The 26,316-nt window shown below is 39.8% G+C and overlaps 1 protein-coding gene and 1 long non-coding RNA gene across 3 annotated transcripts; one reads left to right on the forward strand and one right to left on the reverse strand.

Annotated features, from left to right (window-relative positions):
- Positions 1-12,378, reverse strand: LOC106958588 (uncharacterized). Its single transcript, XR_001427181.1, has 3 exons — positions 11,082-12,378; positions 1,492-1,494; positions 1-13 (listed from the first exon to the last, which is right to left on the reverse strand). It is a non-coding gene; the product is annotated as an uncharacterized LOC106958588 (long non-coding RNA).
- LOC106958587 (solute carrier family 22 member 6) lies at positions 2,758-24,894 on the forward strand. Of its 2 annotated transcripts, none has more exons than XM_015050550.1 (10): positions 2,758-4,462; positions 5,177-5,280; positions 5,397-5,524; positions 7,331-7,499; positions 7,890-8,013; positions 12,386-12,492; positions 19,757-19,968; positions 20,088-20,196; positions 21,857-22,069; positions 22,527-24,894. In XM_015050550.1, exons 1-10 carry the CDS (start codon positions 4,085-4,087, stop codon positions 22,600-22,602), a joined length of 1,620 nt encoding a protein of 539 aa, XP_014906036.1. In that variant the 5' UTR covers positions 2,758-4,084; the 3' UTR covers positions 22,603-24,894. The 2 variants fall into 2 exon arrangements, with proteins under 2 accessions (XP_014906036.1, XP_014906035.1); XM_015050549.1 differs by having other exon boundaries at positions 2,759-4,462; positions 5,397-5,551.
- Positions 24,895-26,316: the final 1,422 nt, after the last annotated feature.

The raw sequence follows: 26,316 nt of genomic DNA on the forward strand, positions 1-26,316 counted from the left end.
GTTTCATGAACTCCTGATCAGTCATGAAGCTTCTTTAGAAATGTGACGTCTGTGCTGCTGCTACATGTCTAGCATTGAGATGCTATTTTAGGTTTGAATAGCTTCACTGGTAGGCTAACTGTTTTTAGCACAACTTGAACAAAATAACATTCTGTCATAAACGATGTGGTTGAGGTGGTGAGGAAACGCAGGTAGACCCAGGCAAAATGAGAATGATGAATTTAATAATGTAGCTCACAGTCTTGAACAGGCAGCACGGCAGAAAGTTAGCACACAGCTAATACCGGTAGCAACTGGATAACAGACATGTAAACGAGCTTAGGTCGATGCAGGACTTCACAGTTCAACTGCGTACGACCCATAAACAGACGTAGACTGACGGCACAGGGAAACAGTTACAAATGACGAGGATCTGACCAGGAACACAGACAACAGGTGGGGCTAAATACACACAGGGTAATCAGGGGGATACGACACACCTGGGGAGCAATCAACAGGGAGGACAGAGACTCAGGGAACAGGACTACACAGGGAAAACAGGACTGAACACAGAAGAACTCAAAAATAAACACACAGAAACCCAGATCATGACACATTCTTTTCCAGCGTTCCATCAGATCAGGTTTTGAAGTAAAACTGGACCAAGAGAAGCAGCTTTAACGTCCATCGCTGTTTGAGGAAGTTGCTTGTGTGTTGCATTTACAGGCGTACAAGAAACATGAGAATACAAAGGTTCTCCTGTAACCTTCATATTCCCAAGATTGATTGCTTTAAAAAAAATGTTAGTGAGAATAAGTCTGGGCCATACTTTAAAGGTTTTGTCTTGACCATCCACCCTCTCGTGTATTATAAACCTCAAGTGTCTTTTCAGATCATCTGATTTTATAGAATTTTATTGGGATGTATGTTTGATTGAATTGAAATGTTTTGTTTTTTGTTTTTTTTTTGAATATTTAAGACAGTATATGTTGTGAATTGGCACTATATATAAGTAAAGTGAAGTGAATTGAGTTCATTTCACTCAGTTTACTTCACGTGAGTTCATAAAAAACATCTACTGCTGTGCCTTCTCCTGTTCATGCTGAACAGATTGTTCCTCTGGTTCTTGGAGAAATCCCTTCAGATTCGATCAAAATGAACTTTTTCCCCTGCTGCTGCTTGTCTAAGCTGGTTTTGTGTTTTCCAGCATTTCTGCATTTTTCAGAACAAAACCAGCAGACCAACTAACATTTATATCTATGTGACTGCCTCTGCTCATTCTCAACTCATTTACATATAAACTGAAAGGACCTCCATGTGGCCAACACAAGTCGAAAGCCTTATAAATGTTGAACTCCCTAAACTTTGAGCAGTGCATGTGAAAAAGACTCTATCTCCCCCTACAGTTTTTTCCACGTGAATGTAAATGAATTAAAGCTGAGATTTACTGAAATCTTGGACTAGTGGCAGAACCTGCAGAGGTCAGAAAGGAGAGCATGTTGCCTCAGTGACAGTCTGAATGACATTTAACAGTAGTACATAATGGCCGTTTCTCAATATGCGTTCTTGTCTGTACTTGTGTTCTTGCGTCCTCGTGAAATGTCATCGACAACGGCCCAAGTACTGTTCCAATTCAAAGTACACATCCAGGCAAGAACGCTCAAAGTACCCGGATGTGTTCTTGCTCCGCCCATTTTATAATATCTGTGGGTATCTTTGTCAAAAAGAAACAACTTAATGGAATATACATTTAGTTAGGGGCAAAAGTTGTTGCTGTGACACAAAATTGTGTTTGTTTATTTACAAATGGAAGCTTTAGACTTTATTTAGATTTAGAGACACAATTTTATTTACAAAAAACAGAAAGGCATTTATTTTTTTAGGGCTGAAATGATTTATCAGATTAATCATTATTAATTGCTTTTTGAAATAATCAACAAACAAATGTATTAATCTATTAATTGTTAACTGGAGTATACAGACTCTACTGGCTGTTTGCTGAAGGAACAAAGTAATTAATCCAGAACTATACAAAGGATGTTGGCATTTTGCATTTATGCTATGACAAACTGTAACTATGTTCTACCAGAACTCCTCACTGTCATAGATTTTCTCCTGCTGGTTGCCTTTTGCTATCCAAGAATCAAATAATCAGAAAAACTAATCACCAAATCAGCTTTACACCATATTGATGTTAAGTCCAGCAGATAAAACTGAGTTTTTCACATTTTGATGTTTAAAATATTTTTTTAGCTGCAGATGCTTTTTCTGCTACAAATGATCCAGTGTTCACTACAGAAATGCTGTTAATGCATTTCAGGCAATAATCCATTTACTTTCTTATTTGATATTTTGTGTATTTGCATTTTCTTCTGCTTTTCTAATATTGCATTAAATAAGCTTAGGAGGTTAAATCTGTACAACAGTTTATTTTACTCCAATAAATCGATTAAATAATTGATAATTAAAATATTCATTAGCAGCAGCTGCTGTTTATCTTCGCTCTCTGATTCAAAGTGTTTCATCACAAACTGATTCAAAGCAGTGCAAAGTTTTAGGCACTAACATTTCTAAATGCTTCATTTAGATGCTGTTCTTTGTATTTCATATTATTTCTAGGAATATATTTTGCATTTTAACATAGAACTAGAACTTTACCTGCCATTTTCTCCAAAGTACGGTTTAAGCTTCGTTGTCTGATCACCACAGAGCCGACGTCATTCATGCAGATACACGTGAGCCCTTGTGTAACATCTTAGTTACTTAAAGGACCTTGTTGGGGGCGGAGCCTGCTGTGTGCCAAGCTGCTGTGATGATGCTGTGAGTCACAGGGATGCCAGTGGATGCCACCATGTTGGTGCATTCATAGGCAGTTGAAACGTCATTTTCATATCAGCGTGCTGATATGAATGTTGAAAGATTCCAAGAGGTTTTCATTCAGGAACATGTTGGTCAGAGCCACTCAGACTGCAAACGGCCCTGATCCGTCTGCAGCTTCTGCTGTAGTCAAAGTTTTTCTTTTTCAAATCAACACACTGCAGGTTTTATCAACAACTCCATCAGTGTTATGGTAAAATAAGATGGAAACTTATTTTAAAGTGTCTTTAGCTGACATGTTCCTGTGTTTTGGGAGATTAACGCTTCTTTTTGCCCTCGCTTTTTTATTTCCTGCTTTTAGTTTTAACAGAAAGTTTGTGGTGAGGTGTCACTTCCTCATGGCCCCCCAACCTCCACTCCTCACCACTTCGTCCTTTTCTACTTTGGTTCCCCGACTTTGGAACTCTTTTCTGTAAGATTTGTAGAATTATCTTTAAAGCACATGGAGGCCGGATCCCTGATCCTGACACACACCACAGCTCTCAGATTACCTCTCTGCTCTGTTCCACTTTTCTGAATGCTTCTTACAGGAGTCACTTTAAACCCAGCAGCATGCAGGATTACCCACGCTGACAGGCAGGTCAGGATGTGATGACTGAAGAAATGAATGCAGTCCTAATCTCACCCTGCTATCTCTCTGCTGTCTTTGTGTGGTGGCCTCACTCCACCCAGCAGCATTCAGAACGTGACACCAAGAGGAATCTCCAGAGAATAACTGGAGTGTAATCTCAGGAATTACACATATGTCATCTGATGCTTCGGCTTTTTTCCTCATCAGAATGGAGCTGCCCTCCTCTCTGCCTCCTTCTCCCCCCACATCATGACCAACTCCCGGTTTCACCTCCAAGCCAGTTACTTAATTTAATCTTATGAAACTCTTTCAGTGAGGGCGGAGGGACAGTGGAGCATCCTCCACTGGCTCCTCCCAGAGGTGGCAGGCTCCTCCCTCCTGCTTTAAGCTCTTCCCCATTACTCTGAGCTCAGAACAGCCTCAGAGCGTCCCGCGCTGCACAGATACAGGTCGCTGTCAGAGCCCAGCAGGTGTGACTGCGTCTACATGCCCACTTTCTGCTAATCACCTGCCTGTTGCAGACTTCTATTTCAGACGTTTGCCTGCTGCTGAGCTCTCCTGGTTGCCAGTTTGAGTGCATTAATATCTGGGGATCCTCTCTGTCAGAGCAGAAGGGTTAGAAACATTTGAGGTGTGGATCTGCAGCCAGCCAGCACAATGAACTTCGATGACATTTTGAGCAAAATCGGAGGCTTTGGGAAGTTCCAGAAGCTCCTGTATGTGTGGATCTGTTTGCCTCAGGTCTTCCTGGCGTTCCACATGCTGGTGTCCGTGTTCACCGGGGCCGTTCCCCGTCATCTGTGCCGCTCAGCTTGGCCCTCAGGGGCCACCCCCGCCACTTTGAACTTCAGCCTTCTGAGCGGGCCCGACAGCCGACCCGAGCTGTCCTGCAACATGGCCCTGAACCACAGTGGCGGCGGCAGCACCGCGGCCCCTGATGGCACTGTGGCCCCCGGAGGCGGACGCCCCACCGTGAGCTGCCAGGATGGCTGGGAGTACAGCAAGGAGACATTCCAAAGCACCACTGTCACTGAGGTGAGTGGAACACCATGCAGAGCTGCCGGAGACGCGTTCTCTGGGTTCTGAACACCCACAGTTTCCATTAATGTGTTAAACATAAGAAGTGGTGCAGCTGTGGAATGTGGAAGGCTTTTACTACAGACGGCTCTGTGATATCTGACACTGGCTGGGGAGAGGAGACGGACACATGCAGTTCAGACTCCTGTCTGCACGCCGCAGCAGAGTATGGTTATGACACGTGAAGGTGACGGATGTTCATCCTGGATAGGGACGCACCGATCCACTTTATTCACTTCCCATACTAGTACCGATATCTGAGGTTACCGATACCGATCCGACACAGAAAAACATCTGAACTGACTTAATTGTTTCTTATTATGAAATGATTTCTGAATACAGACATAAATGTTCTGAATTACAAATTTATTTCATAATTCTGCACCAGTTAATCACACTTACACACACTTAAACACTAAAAGTGTATTAGCTGCCAAAGGGAGGAACTGGAGAGCTTCAGCTCTGAGCTTAAATCTCAGAGTTTTCACAAAAACCTGAAAACCTAAACCTGTTTTTCTGTGTGTTGCTGCTGTTCTCAGAGTTCACGGTTCAGCTCAAACAGAAATCAGTTACAGATTTCATCACTAATGCCCTCCAGCTCTACTCCAGTTTAAAGAGCTGTTGCAGAAAGCTTCAGACTTTTTCACCTACACCTGTCTTTCTGTGTTCCAGTGGGACCTGGTCTGTTCCAATTCCAGCCTCAACAACCTCGGCTCGTCCGTCTACATGTTTGGACTCCTCGTCGGCGCGGTTTTATTCGGTTACTTGGCTGATAAGTAAGTTGATAACCATTAAAATATTTCCTTGAAAACACTAGGTCATCCTCGATGAGTGGTATTCCCCCTTTATGTATTGCTTTCTAGAACAGTTTTTGTCTTTTTGTGTTTGTCAGATATGGCCGCCGAATCATCATCCTCATTTCCCTGGCTATTCAAGCGACCTTTGGCGTGGCCGCTGCTTTCGCTCCCAATTTCTACGTCTACACAGCCCTTCGCTTCATGGTGGGAACGTCCATCTCCGGTATTATCATGAACGCCTTTGTTTTGGGTCAGTATTCTGCAGAACCTCAGCTTGTTGGCTGGTTGATCCAGTCAGGATCACAGGAGTTTGGTTCACATCTCCAGTAATCAGTGAGCGAGAGGTGGGTTCACCCTGGACAGGTCAATTAAACTCTCTCGCATGTTTGTGGACTTTGGGAGGAACTATGAATGCATAGAAGGATCCATGTGGAAAGAACCTGTTCAGGATTCAGGCTCTTCTTGATGAGTGCACCCACTTAAAAACCCAACCTCAGAATTAAAAAAATGTGGTGTGTATTGTTGACAATCTTCAGAGCTGATGTGTGGCCCATTGGAGAGGAAAGTTTTATCCTTTCCCTCTTTCTAGAAGCCTACAAGGTTAACCCACAATAAGATGTTCCAGAACTCTACTGATTCTTCCTACGTACATCATAGATAACTACAGATACCAAGCAACGCAATCAGTGTTCCAAACTAATGCTATTCTAAACCAATACAGAACAAATTGTTCCTCTTTATATCAATGCTGTAGCATAGTAACCTCCAGAGAAATGTTCTATAACAGCAAAAATACTTTAATTTAATACTTTAATACTTTTAATACTTTAACAATTGTAGATGGTTATAAAGACTAAAATTGCTGATCTAATGTTGTCGGCCATGAAGTAGTAACTCAACCATGAATCCATGACCTTTCGGGTCACGGTCTCAGGGCCTTTGTGTGTGTCTGGCACTGGGGTGTTTGTTTTGGACTGTCTAGGTGCTGTGGGGTGTAGACTGGGGCCCCAGGGGTCAGACTGAACCTCAACAGGTTTATTAGTGAGGTCAATGGGTTGGTCTCTGTCAAAAATACCAGAACCAAGAGTTTGACAAGGGGTATGTTGGAAAATTAGCTAGCTGTCATTCTGTAGGTAACGGTTTCTCAGTTCTGGTCCTCGGGAGCCACTGCCATGAAACTTTTAGGTGTTTCCCTTCTGCCACACACCTGACCTGAATAAGGGTGATTTAGGGAGTATTCACACGTACATTGTTTAGTTCGTTTTAATCAAACTCCAGTTCCTTTGCCTCGAAAGTCCGGTTCGTGTGGGGCTAGGTGTGAGAGTTCAATCAAAATATGATGCAGACCAATAAAGCAAAGTCTTGTCCGCCTATAAAGCTGTTTCCTGATTTGGTTGAAGTGAACTCTGGTGCTGTTCGAATAAATATGGGAAACACCAAGCGGACTGGAGACTGCTTTAAAAGCAGGAAGTGGACTACAACGCTGGGCATTCTGGGTAAATACAACCGAAACAAACACGAGAAACTAGCACTAGCAGGAGAAGTGGCTTTTTTTCTTCTTTTTTTTTTTGCCAAAATACAAAATAAAAAATGCTAATCGCTAAAATATGATGCCACTCCATTGTGTTTACATTTCATAAAGAAGGAAGTTGTGCTCTGTGTCGTTGTCTAAAGTCAGTCAGAAAATGTCGTTCCTTCAGTGGTTCTTGATACAGCGCCCCCACAGTTGAGGGTGGGGAACTAGTTTTTCAAAGGGTTTGGATCATTTGACACAGTGCATTATGAAAGCAAAGTGCACTACCTGAAAATGTGACACATGTCAACCGAACCAAGTCCACCGGACTACCAGGTATTAAAACACCCTGACACCTGCAGAAGAAGTCATGCCGTCATTTAAATCAGGTGTTCTGGAGCAGAGACACATCCAGAACACACAGAGCAGTTCTCCCTGATGACCAGAACTGAGAAAGGGGAAGGTTCAGAGGTCAGCGTGTGCTTCGCAGGGTGCTAATCAGTCCCTTCCTCTCAGGTACTGAATGGACGGGCCTGAGACAGCGCATGCTGGCCGGGATAATCACAGACTACTTCTTCGGATTTGGGTACATCCTCCTGGCCGGGGTGGCGTACCTCATAAGGGACTGGCGCAAGCTGCAGCTGGCTATATCTGCACCTGGCTTCCTCTTCATCGTCTACATTTGGTGAGTGGGCTGCAGTCTGAACAAGCATAGAAAATAGAAAAACAAAAGCTGATTGTCTGACTTGTTTTCTGCTTGTGAATTATGGCGATTCATTCTCTGTCTACAAGGCATTCCTCAGACCAAAGGAAAATGTGCTGACCTTCTTTGAGGTTGCCTCGCATGCCTCTTGCCATGCAAGTTATTTATGATTCTCATTTATATTTGACATATGCAAAAACACACACACACAGAAAGAGAGAGAGAGGGAGAGAGAGATAAATAAATAAACGGAGTAATGGCTTCATTCCAGTGAAGTGGGAGTTTCTGGAACAAGTCAGTCATAAAATGCCCCAAAGGACTTTGAGGCGATGTTTAAGATAAATGTTTGACATAGAGTGTTTTTCCTTCCAGGGTTTTGCCGAAGTCGGCCCGCTGGTTGATGGCCAATGACAGGAAGGAGGAAGCATGGGACGTGATCCTGAAGGCAGCCGAGATGAATGGGAAGCCCATCAGTAAGGAGATGGAGATGTGTCAGGTAGTAATTCTTCCTTCCACGAGAGTCACAATTAATTTTATGTTGACAGAATGCTGACATAAAATGTGTCACAACATGCGCTGAGAAATTACCAACCGTCGCCAAGTTCCACCTTTTTTTGTTAGAAGCTGTCAGTATCTGACTTTTAATTTAATGGAATAATAATCCTCTTTTCTTTTTTTATTTCGTTTTTGGACTGGAAATGTTTCTATTAAAGTTGCAATAGGTAACTTTTATTAAAAAAATTTGTCATATTTGGTAAAGCTGTCACCTTGTTGTGGCAGTATAATATGAGACAGATAATTTATGAAAAGATTGATCGATCCCCTCTGCCTTCTCACTGTGGTCCTACTGCCATCTACAGAAATACACCAGCAAGGTAACACTTTATTTGAAGGGGGTTGAATAAGACTGACATGACACCTGTCATGAACATGAATTAGCCTTCATGAATATTTATGACTGTTGTCATAAAGTGTTATTTGGTAAATTATGACACTTTTAATACAAAGTTGACATTATTCAAAATGTCTTTGTTATGACAACTTGACATTAACCAGGAAATCATTACTGTTTAAACTTTACCTTTAATAACATAAAGTTACCTAATTTTTAAAGCACAATCAGTAATACTTTTATAACAAATTTATATCAGTAATGATTTCTTGGTTAATGTCAAGTTGTCATAACAAAGACATTTTGAATAATGTCAGCTTTGTATTAAAAGTGTCATAATTTACCGAATGATGAAATATTCATGAAGGCTTATTCATGTTCATGACAGGTGTTATGTCATGTTTATGACAGTGTCATGTCAGTCTTATTCAACCCCCTTCAAATAAAGTGTTACCCCAATCAGTCAGAAATAACCAATCAGAGCTGGGAGGCAGGTCTTAGCGAAGTTAATTCAGTTTGTGTATGCAAATTGGCCTGTTTGCTGCAGGTGTGCTGATGATGGAGAAACAACTTAACGTTTTAAGGTAGCTGTTCATCCACCGTTATTGGTGGCCATGCTAATTAGCCTGACCATTCACTCAACAGAAAACATGTGGTAGGGTGTGAGCAGTGTCTACATGAGAATGATTGACAGTGTTAAGACCCTTCTCCTGGCTCTGATTGGTTGTTTCTGACTGTAAGTAGTGTATTTCTGCAGATGGCAGCAGGACCACAGGGAGAAGGCAGAGGAACTCAGGCTTTTCACAGATTCATATTCTCATATTACATACTGATAGTTTTAACAAATATGTAAAAAAAAATATATTGTTATAAAACCTACTGCAGCTTTAATAAATAATCAGTAATGAACAAAATTCCAAAAGGTACCATGCTCAAAAAGGTTTCACATTAGCTTGTTGCTGATTTCTTCCATGTTTTTGGTTCTGAATGATTTCATGTACAAATACTCCGACCGCTACAAATGGCACTACAACCACAAACCTCAATGTGAATTATTGGGATTTTATGTGACAAACCCACTCAAAGTCGTGCATAATTTTGACCTTCAACATTCAGTCAAAGTAGGATAGAAATGGCCAGTCAAAGTCCAGATCTAAATCCAAATGAGAATTTTTTTGCCAATAGTTAAAAGCTGATTCTAACAGACATTCTCCATCCAATTTGAGCAAAATTGGATCATTTCAGTCTCTAGATGTACAAAGCTATTTGGAGATTACAAGTGAACACCACTTGTCTGATTTCTATATGTGATACTATAAGTTTTTGAAAATCACGCAGCGCTTTTCTTTCACTGTACAATTCTGCACTAGTTTGTTTTGGTCAATGAAATTAGATCCCAGTAGATTACATTGTTGTTTGTTGTAAAACAACAATGCGAAAAGATTCAAGGGGTGTCGCGATGCATTTAAGTAATATTGAGGACATTTTAATCATTCCACAAATTAAAAACAATACAATTGGCGGCATGTTTTTAATCCAAGGAGGAAGTTTTTCTTCCCTTTGTGGTTTCAGATTGTGTAACTCTATAATCCACACTGTTGACTGAGCACTCCCTCACTCATGTGATGTATGTATTAGCTTCCTTCTTTGCAAATGTATCAGTCATGGGACATCAGCAGATCAGACTGAACTGCAGGATGTCAAACCAACAAGAGGAGCAGAGAGAGACACAACCCACCTGCATGTTTCCTCTCTTAAAGCCACATGTAGCAATCAAGTGATTCATCATAAAGGCAGAGCAACATATGATGTCATCTCAACTCTCACTGCTTCGATAAATGAAAACATACAGCAGAAGTAAATGGCACAAAGGCATAGTGTAGATCCACATTCCCTTTAAAGCTGCTGCTTCAAATGGCCAGAGATGACTTTGGTTTGTTGGACTGAACAACTAGTGGCTAATGGCAGCAGGTTGGTGATCAGCTGCCAATGTTAGCCTTAGCTCAAAATAGCAGCTAGTGTTTTTGATCCAGAAGGGAAGGATACGGGAGCTGTAAACAAAGTTTTCTTTTCATAAATCCCGTCACCAAGCTTATATGTTTGCAGAGAGAAGACTATCAGGGTTATTTTCACTGCAGGAGCTGACAGTGACGGCTCATGCAGTTTAGCAAAATTGGGAAAGCTCTCAAGTCCCCCGCTTTCACTTCACATTTTAGACATGATTCAGCAATGACACCTGGTTCATTTTTTTCCCTGGAACTGTCAGTGACCCCGGAGGGTTTTTTCTGAGCATTTCCTCTGTGAAGTCCAAACGGAGTCATTGACTCTCAGCAGTAATGCTTCCCACTGCAGCCACCTCCGTCTAGGTCTTGTTTAGTGATTAAAGTATTATGTATTTTCCAGCCACATAATGGCATTTTATAGGACAGTCAAGTAACTATGTGACTTTCAGTTTTTACATAAATGCTGTATATATGAAATATGATTTAAAAGAAATTTGACTTTGTAATTTAACACTTTGAAATTGGTTCTCTTTCTCTTTAAAAACTCATGCTCTTCCTGAAACTCCGCCTTCAGGAAGTCATCACATGTCTCCTTTATTAACCCTTTAACAACGTTTTTACCAGTGCTGCACGAAGAAGTAGCTCCTATGATGAGCTCAGCTGATGCACAGCTCCACCAGGTATTTGCTAATTGCTGCTGGCTTGTCTGAAGAAGCTGAGTGGAGAATTGCTGCTCTGTGCTTAGAAACTGCAACTCAGAGGCTGCATTTTGAAGGCGGAGCTAGGTCCACTCAGGCATTTTTGTACACCTGAATGGTTGCCATGGAGATTAAAGGATTTCTCAAACATGTTTGAAAGAATCACAGAAATACTCCAGGTACATTTTGATGAGGGAATAACATTGTAACATGATGCAAAGCCTGCCCCTTTAAGAGTAGAAGATAAAGTCCAGTTGAAAATTAAAATGCATAATTTCACAATAAAACTATTGATTCTATCACAGAACCAATTTTCAATTCACTGCAAACTCCATAGAAAGGTGCAACTGTAAAAAAAGTGTTCTAAAAGATGCTGATGAGAGTAAAAATTCAGAGGTGGGAGAAAAGAGAGAGAGTATTTCAGGATGACACTTTACACCTGACAACTTACTATCCTGGAGTTATCAGAGTTTAGTGTGAATAGTCAGAAAGGTGTCCTTCGGGTGATGGTTAGCCTCCCTTCCTCTCCTTTCCTCTTTTTTTTAGCTTGGCCAAATGTTTGCCGTGGCGTTTTCTCAGCAGAACCAATCATTCTCCTCCTTACACAAACCAAAATGAATTCAGGTAGGTTCTTTTCCACTGAATAGATTCCAGAGTCACACGGGCGAACTTTCTCTGCCAGAGGGGGCGCTGCTGTTATCCTAAACATCTCTGACTTCATTCTGATAGCACATTTATTTCAAGTCAAATATCTGCTCCAAATTAATCCACCTCCAGATTGGTCCATAAACTAAATCCAGCATGTATTTTTATGCCTCAACTCGGTTTCTCTGTGATTTATGAGCAAGGCTGCATGACTATGAGATCAATTCCGCCAGTTTGCCTGTGACCAGCAGTGCCTGATCATCTCCAGTCTAGAGACACACACGCGCACACACACACACACAGGTGTCTGGATCTGGTTCTGCTCAGGTTACATTCCCAGTCCAGACTCTGTGCATTCACTCAGCAGGGCTTCAGAGTGGAAGCTCATGAAATGAGGTAGATCCATTAGAGAAGATGACCTAAATAAACTAACAAACATAAATCAGCAGCATACGCTTGACGGTGTTGCTGTGGCGACGGCTCGCTCACTGTACGGCGCTGCTACTGCACACTGCAGTGGCTTCTGTTCTGACTTTGAATAAATTCGTTTGATAACAGGCTCTCGTTTGAACATGCAAACCATTCAGAGAGCTGGATGTTTCAGTCACCCCCCGTTTCTCTTTTCACCAGGTTTATCAGACTGAGGAGAAAAGCGAGCTGAAGAAAAATCGCTCCCTGGTTGACCTTGTTCGAACCCCGACAATGAGGAAGCAGTCCCTGATTGTCTTTTATCTTTGGTGAGTACTCGCAGAACTCTACCTCTTTATCTCCTTTATAGAAGGATTTATCTGAAACAGCCTTGGTCTTTGCATCCAAACCAAACCAGACAAGGTCGGGTCATGACCAAGGTCAAGCCGTCTTACTAGAGGACCTTTTAGATTGTCTTAAATTCATTGACGTGTAAGGAGTTCATTCTTGGTTGTGTTGAAATCAGAAACAATAGAAAACCATACTGAAAATAATATTACTGAGTTTAATAGAGAGAGAACGTCAGAGACCCCAGAGGGACCTGGGGGAATTTTTTTCCTTTTGTGTTTCATGTCAGTTTTTGCTACTGAAAGTACTGAAAGTTTTTCTGTTATAATAAAAGTTTTTTGTAAGGTTTGTCCATGTATATTAATATCTCGTTTTTAAGATATAAGGATGCAAGCGCACTGCAACTGATGTACAAAATGTGAGAGAAAATCTGGTCAAACATGTTTTACATCCCTTCTCTGAGACATGAAGACGAAAGGAAGGAAGGAAGGAAGGAAGGAAGGAAGGAAGGAAAGAAAGAAAGAAAGAAAGAAAGAAAGAAAGAAAGAAAGAAAGAAAGAAAGAAAGAAAGAAAGACTACATCCAAAGTATTTGGAGTATTTAGAGTTAGTGACAGTTTTGCTCATGTTTTCTTCTTACTGGCAGTCTGACTTGTTTTCATGTGTAGTTCCATCTCCACCTTACACAAACAAACATGAACTCAAAGTTAATGGATCAATTTTCAACCAATTTTCTGCACCAAGGAGTTTAAGAATATGTACTAATATATACTGAGGCCCTTTAAATATGTCTAATTCAAAATAAACTTTTATTGTGACTGTGACTGTAAGCAAAATACTTGCTAATTTATTGTAAAGGAATTCAATACTTTAGCGAGATATCGTAACAGGAAAAAAGAATTCCCACATGCCTTCCGGGGGGAGGTGTGGAAAACGGACTGCTTTGAACACTTTTCCACAGATACCGGATATTAGCTTCCAGTTGTAGACCACTGTGAAGTTTGGTTATAAACCAAAAAATGTTATATTTTTCTGCCCTGTTGTTGCACTTTATAAAAAAGACAGCAATATAATCTTGAATGAGTCCCTCCATCACATGTTTCTGTCAGATGAGTAGAAAGTAACTCACTTACTGTTGAATATTTGCTTTAGTGGTTTTCCATAAAAGCTTTGCATGGCGAGTATTAGTTGGAGGTTATAGCCTGCAGTATGGATTACAATATACATTTTCATCTGTGCAGGAAATTCTATCAGGGAACTTCTTGTCTTACCCTGTTTACAGCAGGAATGTGTTCTCAAGTTGTGAAATGCTCAGAATGCTAATCCAGGAGTCTGCATGTTGGAGCAGCATTTCTGGTTTGTTGCAGGTGTAAACTGAGAGCAAATAGCTCCATCAGGTTTAACTGTATTAAAAAAAATAAAAATCAGAACGCCAGCAGACCACATATCCCACCTCTCTGCTGCTGCTCTCTGTCTATATGGATGGAAAGTTTCTCTTTTCATTCTGATTCCAAGAAAGCAAACTTAGTTACTTGAAATAAAAAGTCTCACCATGGAGGAAAGAAGCATTCCTATGTGATCATTCATTTTCTTTTGAAAAATCGTTAAAAACAAAAAAAAACTGGTTCTGCCAGTGTGTGTAAAGTTGTTTCCCAGTCCTGACTTCTTCCTGGACTGACACAGACCTGTTGATATTTTTCTCTTTAGTGTTGAGATCTTTAACAAGTCCAAGCAGATAAATATTCCATGAAATAAATATATGTATCCATTAAATAAAACAAAATAAATATTTTCAAATAGAATTTTTTTTACCTTATTTTGAAATGTATTTGTTTCCATATATTTATTTATTTGTGAATTATTCATTTCATAATGGTGTTTTATTTCGTGACTTTTTTTGTTAAACTACTTTCCATATTTAATGGACTTTTATTTTTTAGCTTTGTTGATGAAATATTTCTGAATAATTAATAACTGTATTTGTCTAATTGTTTAATTTTGATTGAAGCGCCTCTCCATGTCAGAGGCCTTACCTAAAGAGGGAAACATCTTGTGATTGGCTTCCTTCCTTCCTTCCTGGCTGCGTTGTGGAGCAGATGCTAACTCTGTTGCCTAGCAGCAGAATGCTCCAGTCTGCATTTAATTTGCATGTTTTCTCTGGGTACTCCAGCTTCCTCCCAGAGCTCAGAAACATGGCCGTTTGGACCCCAGTGGTCACAGAACAGAACCAGTCTCTCATGTCAAATCTGCTCTGACTTTAACACTCATACCAAAAACGTTTCCTCTGTATGTGGAAAGTGATCCAGCAATGGTTTTCAGGTATACTCTAGTATTATAATTAGCAGCATTATTATAACTAGGAGCCTAGAAGAAGAATGAATGAATGGATAAGCTGATGGATCTGACAGGCTTTAGAGCGCTGTGCCACGGTGTGCTACGTGATCAGAGCAGAGTGATTTCTATCTAACTGGGTTACATATTTTCTCCCTCCATCCTGCCTCTATGCTCTAAGCTAACAAGTCCTCCATTCACTGGATGGCAAACAGTTTTGTAACTCGATGCTGATAATAGCAGGGTGCCAAGTGAAAGCAATAACTGTCATAGAAATAATTTGATTCGTGAAATATGGTTGCAGGATGACACATTAAATATTTCACAAGACAGGGGTCTGAATATTCTTTTGCTGTGTGATCTGTATTTGCTTTCTTGGGTTGTTCTGAGGAAGCAGAATATTTATTTGTGACGGTAAAAAGCAGCGATGCTGTGATACTTTTTGCCTCTTATAATTTTTTCTTGTTCCGTCTGCATGCAGCGTATTCAGCGAACAGGAATGTTCCACCACCAGCAGGATGTTTTTCTGCTTACCGAACAACTTCTTGGTTTTACACACAAATTCTTGGTTTTTACAGGCGTGGTTTCTAACTAACCAGACTCTAATACAGTAATTGTATTAATAAGTAATAAAGCAGACAGGAATAAATTATAAATGATGGAACGTTCATATTTGACCTTGCATTGGAAGCTTTCTTCTGGATGTGAATTCATTTTTCAGTCTTTTCTGCATTTTAAAATTTCCAAGCCAAACAGCAGGCGTTTTCTGGCTCCGCTATGAAAAAGAGAGGGAAGCTCTTGGAATTTTATGACCTTCCAACATTCCTCTCAGCCTGGAAGCGTCTCCCATCTACTCGCTTTTTCCCCCAACTGGGTCAGGTTCTGGGCCGCTGCAGGAAAATCAACAAATTCAGTGCAAAAGAGCAGAAGCAAAACAAGTCAAAGTGACAGAACCGGCAGAGAGAGTAGAGCACAGAAAGAATATTCCCTTCTTTTGAGTTTCTTTTATAATCTTTATTCATTTTTAGTTTTTGCTTCACATTTCTCTAAAAAACACATGGAAAGTTTGCAGAGTTATAGTCATTTCTAATCATCTAGAAGCTACTTTTGTCACATTTTGTAACATCACAACAAACCTCAAATATCATCACCTTCCTAGGGTAAATGGCACAAACCATTTTTTGCCACCTTTCCAAAAGATGTTTTTAGATAAAAAAATAAAAATAAAAAAAAACACTTTTGGCAAAAATGACTTAAGCCATTACTTTAGGAAGTTGACAATGTGCTCTACTGAAATGTTCTTTGCTGACATTCTGTGTTATTTTGCCTCATAAAACATGGAAACTTTCGTTTATGTCAAGACTACATGAGACAAAAAGTTCATTGGGTGTGAATACAGTTCTGTTTGCCATAGACTGGTTCTTTACTGGTTGCATGGACCCCATGACCCCCGGCCCCACTGCAACATACAAACTGAAACTTCATCCCAAATTACTCTCAACACTCATTGAAGCATGTCTTAGTCAGCAGTAGATCAGACAGAACCGAGCACACTTTATTTATTCTGAAAACCAGCCCTGATCTTTAACAGGTATGAGATTCTCACTGGATGACAACTGTGGCTAAAAATAATATTTTAACATATTATATAAAGAAATTCACACAAACATCAAACTACTTCCTTTTGCTCCTGCTGCCCCTGCAAACGTGACATAGAGTTTTACAGTAAGAAAGAATTAAAAATGTTATCTTTGATATATATTGTTATTTTTGATCTTGAGCAAAGATTTAGGCAAAAGTATAGAAATATTCCCTGTTGATTATAGTGATTATTTCCCGGAGCGAAGGCTAATTTAAATCGAAGTTTAGACTGAAGTAATTTTAGATATATATCAGACACAAATCCAGACATCAGCCCTTATTTAAAGGAACCAACTGTTTGTGTATATCTCAGGTTTTCAGGGAGTTTGTTCCAGTGCTGAGGAGCAGAGAAACTAAATGCTGCCTGGCTTTGTTTAGATCTGGTTCTAGAAACTCTGAAGAGCTGAGGCATCAACATGGTTCATATATAATTTATTTTTCTGGTGTTGCTCAGGATTCAGCACTGCTTCTTCTGTGTCTTGTTTTTGTCAGGAAACCAGTTTTATTCTGGCAATGTTTAGAGGAAGACATCTGATGTAGAAACAGACCTTAAGTGGCTGTACGAATTTCAAGTTCCCAACAACACCAAGGTTTCTTGACCTCCCCATATTTCTGTCAGTTCCTTTAACCAATTAGCTAGCTAGCTATTAGCTGGTTGAGCTATCTGAGTTTTGTGTTCTGCCTGCTGGGAGATTTTTAATAGAAAATGCACCTTGTAACTGTACAACTTCAGTAAGCGACAAGTGGAGGTCTCTTAGCTTCCACACCATGAGCGAATGTTTGTTTAGGCAAATTCATCTGCCTTGTAAGCTCAGGGGAACAACAAGGAGCCATCGTTAGGGCTAATCGGGAGCACTGTATTATTCTTTGCAGCCTGAGAAATTATCAACGCTCTCATTAAAAGAAATGTTACATTACTGAAATAATATCATGGAAAGTTGAAATGCTCTTGGTGCAAAAACAAGCAGGTCTACTTCATATCCAGTGACCTCCAGTCCAACTCATATAATTCCATCCAATATCACTTTCATGGACAGTGAAAGTTGGAACAGTCAGCCAGGATAATGTTTGGTAAGACAAACTATATGCTCTGTGCAATCCACTGGATGCTCTGTGGCACCACTTCATATGTCTAACTCTAATTCTGAGTACTTATGGTAATGTAAACAGAAGTCTCAACCTGCCAGACCAGTTCTCACAAGGCTTCAGAAAGAACCAGTTTCCCAGGAGAATACAGCTTGTAAGCCGAAGCTTCTTACTGTAGACTTTTTAGGTGTTCACAAGTGAACCAGACTTCATGCCTGGCGTCCCATCCAGTTAGCTGAGATCTGGATTATTGTATCATTTTCCTCGCAGCCTGTTCCTTTGCCTCTCTGCCAAGTCAAATGGAGTCTGCGTGAAACACTCATCAGAGCAGCAGGTGGGAAGTGATGGGGTCACAAACACTTTCCTGTGACCTGCATTCTGCCCTTACACAGATGACACGTTCAGATTGGCATAATTCTTTGCATATAATTCAGTACAAACCCAAAACACAAACTTGTGCTTCTAGATGACTTTAAAAAAATAAAAATAAAAATAATAATAATAATAATAATAATAATAATAATAACAATAATAATAATAATAATAATAATAATAATAATAATAATAATAATAATAAACTCCTGCAAAAAAATTTATTTTCACTGAGTGGAATGCTCCCATCCCAAGGTTTGGGTGTGCTTTGAAACATCCCTTTGTTCAGCTGTTAAATAGGAGCTCTGAGCTGCAGAGAGATCTTCTTTACCCAGTAGGCTCTAAATAAAATCGGTCTAAGTGTAACTCTGTCACATTTAGTGTTTCTAAATGTTGCTAAATGTGACACAAAATGTGCCACATTTAGCAATAATTGGTGCCAGAACATTTAGTGCCAGCAAGCCTGGGAGTCTCTCTCCCATGCCCACAGCAGCTTAGTTACCTGTTGCTGCAAAAATGACTAGTGCATAATCAGGCGGGTTGCTGTTCTCTGAACTGCAAAACTCATATTTGCATACCATGTAGAGAAATTAGTCAACTAAAAATAACATTCAGGTTTAGCTGAGTTATAATGTACTACATTATTCTCTGTGATAATATCACAGAATATGCTGCCCAAAAATAAAAAGAGCAAGAACTGCTTTTGGAAACACAGCAGTTTGAATGAAACCTGAATGAAAAGAGAAAAGTAGCTTCAGTTTCAGAACACGGCTCTGAATTTGGATTCTGTGATCTGAATGTGACAGTCATTCATCTGGCAGAGTGAGCTTCAACTGATATTGGATCACTATTGTTCTGACACTATGAAATGTCTTTAATAGAAAGTGTGACAGATAATTTTACACTGCTTACCTTCAAAATTACAACAGTATCAAGAAAAATGAGCAAAATTTTGTGTAATATGCCTTTTTTATATTTGATTTGCATTAAAACTTTTCCTCCTCTACGTTATGAAGGGGAACGAAACAGCAAAATGACCAAAGCAGTAGCTGACTAAACCACTGTTTATGAAAGCCACACAAAAAAACCTTATAAAATGCGCTTATGAAAGTTCTTACATGTAGGGTTTCATAATTCCCCTCTCTGTCGCCATCCTGTGGTCATATTAGGAATGACATTTTGAATAAAATGCAGGGCTATTAGGAAAACACGTCCCCCCCTCTCCCCTCCCCAACAAAAAACCCCGCTGTTAGGAAATGACAAGAGAATAAATAAGGTTTTTTTTAAACCCATTTGCCCAGAGAAGCAAAGACAAGGCCTACCAACAGAACGATCCTGATCCAATCACATGCGGCGCTGGTTCTCCCGGCAGTTCTATTCAAAAACACTGCTATCGTGAGAAGTGGAATCAAACATTTTCCAAGAGAAATATCGTCTAACAATCTATAAATAATTCAATCACAATGACTGTGTGATGTTTTAGATGAACACTCAGGAAACTCCAATAATCCTTAGCAACATTAAGTACTGATCAGGTCCAGAAGACGCTGGAAAATTACATAAGATTTGAAATATTCTGAACTGGCTGGTAAAACAACCTCTTAAAATTTTCCAATAGCTCTTAGTTAGACCACAGAAACATAAAACAGAGCAAGAGACATGAAATCAACAAACACTTGCTTAACCGCCAGAACCTAAGCACAGGACTTTATGTCATGTTGGAACAGTCTCCATCTAGAATGATGCCATGCACTAATGTGTGTCTTTCTTTTTGTTGGACACAAAGAAGCGTAAAACATCATCCTTCATGTTCCAGGTTTGTCAACGTCCTGGTGTACTACGGCTTGTCCCTCAACATTTCCGACTTCGGAATGAACATCTACCTGACCCAGATGATCTTTGGCCTGGTGGAGATGCCTGCACGCACCATCACACTGTTCACCCTCAACCGCTCACGCAAGTTCTCTCAGCTGGCTTTCCTAGCAGTGGGAGGTTCTGCCTGCCTGCTGACCACCTGCATCCCCAGCGGTATGTAGATACAGTGCAAACAGTCTCTACTTAATCTGTTTAGCCGAATAAAAAATAGGCAAGTCCTTTTAAGCACTGTTTTTGAGAGGTGACAACTTGTTGTCATTTTTTTTCTTCAGACCTGCCCGTTGTCCGAACGGTCCTGGCCATGATTGGGAAGTTTGGGATTACAGCCTCTCTGTCTATCATTTATGTCTACTCAGCTGAAATATTTCCAACAGTGATCAGGTGGGTGTTGCCCTGCAGTGCATTTCTGTGTGTTGTTTGGTGAAATAAGATCCTAAAACCCTTTGCTCAGCTTACTTAATCTGTTTTAACAATGCCGTCCAGGATTTACGTTGAAACACGGCCAGTTGCCGGTGTGTTGTAAGAGAAACTGGATGCTCACACAGCCATTTGATCTGGTCCAGCCAGTCTTTACTTAATGGGAACTGTTTTGGAGAAGTTGAAATGAAAAATGTTTAAGGCAGCTCAGCTATGAGGTGTTTTTTGTCAAAACAAACATTTATCTAATGTCACCGTTAAATTTGATTGAGAGTCCAATAGTCTAACATCCTTTATATTACTATCAGGTAATACATGAAAGTGATGTGTTTAGTAATTCTGTTCATCAGCACACTGGAAGAAAACCAAACACATAAAAGCATAAACATTTAGTATCAGCTATACAGCATGATGGTGGAGGAGTCATGATGTGGGCATGTGGTTTTTATCTGACTATTTAAGGCAGTAACGTGTGTCCAGTTTTTTATTTCCTGCAAATGTTAGTTAAAATTTATTCACATTACATCTTCCTTGTCAAGGGAATCTTTCAGCCGTAGTGCTGTCTTACCTCAGTGTCGACATACCAGGGGTCTACAGGGGCCCCAGGAAAAACTAGCCAAATGCAAACACCACTGATACTGAAGAAAGATCAGTTAAAGTAGAGTCAATATTTCCCAGGGTTCCCTGTGAGGGGATGGGACATTACAGCTGAACTTTTAAGGTGCATTCAGGGACGACTCGGACTTTGCATTGTATATAAAACAACTCAAAAGTGCTGTAAGCTACTGTTGCACAATATATCAGCACTAACATTAGTATCGGCCAATATCAGTCATTTTTTTTATATATTTGTACCGGTTGGATAAATAAACTGGGTCAATATTAACAACTGATATTTATTTCCAATGTTGTCATTTGTTTGTGGAAGGGGAGAGAAAGAGGTTGGTCATGTGACAGTGATGCAGCAAAGGATTGTGGGGAGTTTAGCCTAAGCAGGAACAGTGGTGAGATCAATGGTGTTGAAAGGGTAATGAAATAGATATAATGTCGGTAAATATTGCTTATTGGCCTTAATCGCAATATTAATATTGGATCAGTGCATCCCTTATGTTCTGATATTTGTTATTCTCAAATATCAGAACAGTTTTATTCAAACATTCCTAAATAATAATCTTGACCATTTTCAGTTTGCTCTATTGCATAACTTATTCAGGCGACGACTTAATAAATAAGAAAAATCTAAACAAATTTGCAGTTTATTATTATCCACTGATTTAACATTTAAATATTTTGATTCAACATTTGATTCAACATTTAAAAACAAACTGAAAGTCAGACTATTTTAACAAGTTTAGTTTTTTTTTATTTGTTCACTGCTGTAGACTGTAGAATCAAGATTATTAATTGTTGTTTTTTGTTTCTTGTATTGCTGTGTATCAAAAAGTTATTAAACCATGACCGTACACCTCTGTTATATACACTGACAACGACTCTTCCATTCAGCTCACTTCTATTTTGAGGCAAATTCCTGATGACTGCCTACGTTTTCCATATGCTAATGAAGTTCCTTTGTGAACAGCCTGTGTAACTGGACTGTCTGCTTCCTCACTGCTCCGATCTACAGGCAAAACGGGATTGGTATAGGCTCCATGTGTGCGCGGATCGGCGGTGTCCTGGCTCCAATGATGTACCTTCTGAGAAACATCAATCCTCATGCTCCCATGATTCTCTCTGGCCTGTGCCCGCTGCTGGGCGCTGGGTTGACCCTACTGCTGCCTGAGACGGCCAACAAGCCTCTACCCGACACAATCGAGGACGTCGAGGGAGAAAGCCTCAGGTCTGACTTCATAGGTTTTACTCTTCTGTTCAGGTGATGTGGGATTAAAACTAGGTCACGTGTGCAAAACATATAGATATAGAATTTTTTGTATAGTGTTGTCTTCCTTATCACTCTGAGTTAATTGTTCTTTGAGCAAATGGCCTTTTTGAGTCTAAATACTCCAGTTAATGATCAACTAATTGCTAAATTAATTGAGGATTATTTCAAAGATTGATTCATCACAATTCATCCGACTAATCATTTCAGTCCCACTTGCTATTGGACTTTTACATAGAAGCAATAAAGTATTTTTAAGTGAGTTATTTTGACAAAATGTGTAAAAGTTAGAGTTCTGAATTACCTTCACACGGCGCTGCATGTGATCAAATAAAAATAGTAGCAGAAAAAAGTAGCAAAGTTTTGCTCCAAAGGTCTGATGTACAAAACCTCTTTTTTTCCCCCCTCCTTTCATTAGTGATGAGGAGGAAGGTGTGACGGCAGCCATCTTTGATCCAAGGAATGTTACCATGGACACCCCCAGGAAGGATTAGTTTCCCAGCACTGGCTGACATGTCATGTGGCATTTAGTATTTTTCAGTTTACGTTTTTTGAGACATAAGTCTTTACTTCCAGTGGAAGTTTCAGTTAGACTTTGTGATTATGGGTCTTTACAAGCTACCCAAACTCTTTAAATAATGGTATGTGTGAAAGTGTTTTTATTCCTTCTTGATCATTTTTGTATGTTTTTTTTTTTAATGGAATAATTTCTCTTGTTCCAGTGTGGTAAATTTAGTGTCATTCTGGTAAAGATGTATAACATTCTTATAATAAATTATTCCAGTGCAGCAGCATATCATCACAGAAGAATGTAGAAAACTCAAATCTCTAATGTAATGTGTGTTTAGTAGGTCTGAAAGTAAATTCTCGGAGGAATAATTGTTTTTACAATTTCCTCAGACAATTTTTGGACGACCCCGTTGAAGTTTGATGCTGGAAGCCACCAGTTTAGTTTGAAACCGCCTGGTTCATGATGCCTGTCTAGCAAAAGTTCTCAGTGCCTCGAAACAAAAACATGAGCCCACAGCAACACAGAGCCTTCACCGTACTTGTTACTAAAAGCAGATCTGATTAAATTCTCAGCAAACTCTACATGTTTACATTTGTGATGGTAAGACAGGAAGGTTTTTTTTCTTACATCTTTCCCAAACTAGTCTAATGGTTCCATGGAGCCAGAATGTCACGTTTTGCTGGCTCCTTGTTCTGCCTACTGGCTAAAAGAAATTGGCCTTTGCGTCGGATTATATTTTTCCCAAGAGAAATTGAAAATTATTAGAGTTCCTATAAACTCTGATTAATGTCGAAATGATTAAGGGTTGGGATTACAACATTGCTTTTATTTTATTTTTTTTTATTGTTTTTGAGGGTTTTTTTGTTGTTGTTGTTTTTAGAATTATCTGCACAGTTGATGGCAACAAAAAGGTCCTGGGTTGGAATCCTGACCAGCGGTCTTTCTGTGTGGAGTTTGCATGTTCTGCCCGTGCATGCATGGATTTGCTCCGGGTACTCCGACTTCCTCTCACAGTTCAAAAACATGACTGTCAGGTTAATTAGTCTCTCTAAATTGTTTTTAGGTGTGTGTGTGTTGCTGTTTGTCCTGTGTGTTTCTGTGTTGTCCAGTGAAGGACCAGCGATGTGTCTGGGTTTTTCCACGTCTCTCACCAAACCACCATTTGAAATATGTACCAATAACAAGAATGTAGAAAGTAGATGTTTGGAGAACCAATAATTTTGCCACTGCTAATTTTATTAAATATAACTATTCCTCATTATGGGATTTTTACCCCACTGAATTAATGCACTTATAACAGACTGTATTTTTCAGCATTTTTTTTTCTTTTTCTTTTTTTTGGTGAGATTATTCGGCTGCTACAAAAGATAATTTCATCTTTTTTTAACACAGCTTTACAAGGTAGGGCATTTTATTTGATAAAGTATTGTACTTTGTAAGAGTTTTATTTATCCATATGTGTACAACAAGTACTGCCTGATGATGAGTTGGTGGTGCCTGAAGCTACATGGAGAGCAGAGGCCATCCTGAGACACTTTCACCTCACAGCTCGGTTCTGGTTGTGTGAAAGCAAACGGTTTTTGTCTGACGGTATCAATCAGATGATATTTGTGCAATTTGATTTTCTTTTTTTTCTTTTCTTGCATTATTTTGTCTGAAGGTTATATGGTTAAAATAAAGGGACCCAGAGGCATTTTGTTCAGTATTGTTCTCCCAATTTGCTGTCAATAGTTTATCGGCGCCTTCCTCACTAATCATGGCTGTTAGCCTGTGAACAAAGCTGTCTCTGTGAAGAAACTTTTTTTCCCAGACTGTTGTGAAGGACTTTTTCCGGCTTGCTGGGAGTTCTAACCTTCAAAGCATTCAGCAGCTGTAGGACTTATCAGCCAGACTTTGTTTTTACTTTGTTTTGCCTCATCATGTAGTTTTGCTGAAGGGTTTGCTGCTACATTTGCAGACCTAAAGGCCAGCTGAGCTACGGCTGGCGCATTTCTGCTGCCTCCCATTGGCCCAGTTAAAGGCAGGTGGGAGTGGGAAGTGCCTCCATGTTTACAGTGGTAACTCGCAACAAAACATGTCTTTGAGGAAACTCTCTCTAGTGGATAGAGGGTGTCACCTCCTCTCTGTCAGCTCAACCAGTATCTGATATGTGAAAAACGTGCTTTATGTATCATCCATGCATCTATGAACGTTCACATTTTCACATTATTTTTCAGATTATGTTGTTGATACTGTATATTTTTACTGACTTTGTGAAATAAAGGTTGTCTGAGAGGATGCATGTATCACTGGGTATTTATGTGGAAATCCTTGGGATAATTTGAAATAGAATGTACTCCAGTCGTTTTAAAGCTTAGGCATGTAAAAAGTCCATTGTCATATATTTTGTCGGAACAAGACTTTATATAATCAGAAGCAACTGTTTTAAGACTACAAAATATTGACTTTGATAGATTCTAAAGGATTCTAAAAAAAATTGGTTCAGCATATAATACTGATGGATCCTTTGGATCTCTGTCAGACGGAGCTCAGCATCTTCCTACCACCATGCTTGATCAATGAGGTTCTTGGGACTGAACGAGTCTTCAATTTATTGCCAAATCAAGGTTCCATTAACATACCCAAATAAATTGTTTGGGTATGTTAGGTGTACAAATTTTTTGTGTGCCTTACTCAGAGAAGTGGTTTCCTCCTTGATCTGATTCCATGGTAACCAGCAGTTTGATGCATCTGCTGGACTGTGTGCATTAAGATGTTGCCATCAGCATGGCCTAATTCTTCAGGATGGCTTGGATCCTTTGACTCTTCATCGTCTCTCATGTCATCAGTCTTACATGTGTTACTTTTGGCTTCCTACCAAAAGCCACTTTTAGTGGTAGGAGTAAGTAGCCACGGTACAATTGTCCTTTGAACCGTGACCATGTAAACAACATGATATGCTCTTTACGTATAAAGTAAGTTGAATAGAATTTTTTTCTCTGATATTTTAACACACACCTATTGTATGTCATTTGCCATAAGGAGAAACTTGTTTGCCAAGATAAAATATCCCCAGGGATATGAATAATTTTGGGTTGATCTTTGACTTTACAGTTTTGTACCACTTTCTGTTGGTCTATCGGACAAAATCCCAAAGAAACCTGTAAAAAAAAGTCTATAGTTGCAACAAGATAAAATGAGAACACGGTCAAGAGGTATGAATATTTTTGCAAGGCACTGTAATTCCTCGACTCCCACAGAGTTTTTAGCAGACAGACCTTGGTATGAGACGGGAGTTGCTTACATGCTGGCAAGTAATCAATGGGAGGTGGTCTCTCTGCATCCAAGAGGGAACCGCTTTAGCTTCTGAGCCAGGGCAAGATGGCAAAGGCTAAATGTGTCTGTTGTCACTGAGACATCACACAGCAGCTGACACTGAGGCTCAGAGGGGCCACGGAGCAACAACACCACCCACTAGTGGGCTGTCAGTGCACTGCTGTCATAATTTATCCTGTTTAGTAAAATGTAAAAAGGATAACAGGTAGATTATTCAACAACTATTAACACACAATGGAGCCTGATGTGAATGCTCAGTTAGCTTTCCAGTAATGGTAAGTTATTACTTCACCATTAGCACAACTGCAGCAGAGACACAAGCTTGGTTGACAGCGCTAAGATCCTCCTCTTGGCTCTGATTAGTTGATTCTAACGGGAGCGG

This window comes from Poecilia latipinna, unplaced genomic scaffold, assembly GCF_001443285.1.
Source record: "Poecilia latipinna isolate Pla-1442-1.1 unplaced genomic scaffold, P_latipinna-1.0 Scaffold998, whole genome shotgun sequence".
Lineage (NCBI taxonomy): Eukaryota > Metazoa > Chordata > Actinopteri > Cyprinodontiformes > Poeciliidae > Poecilia > Poecilia latipinna.

Excerpts from the sequence above, each read along its gene's own strand:
- LOC106958587 (XM_015050549.1), top strand. The coding sequence starts at position 4,085 with ATGAACTTCGATGACATTTTGAGCAAAATCGGAGGCTTTGGGAAGTTC. Across the intron at positions 8,014-12,385 it reads AGGAGATGGAGATGTGTCAG|GTTTATCAGACTGAGGAGAA; the intron begins GTAGTAATTCTT and ends TCTTTTCACCAG. Across the intron at positions 12,493-19,756 it reads CTGATTGTCTTTTATCTTTG|GTTTGTCAACGTCCTGGTGT; the intron begins GTGAGTACTCGC and ends TTCATGTTCCAG.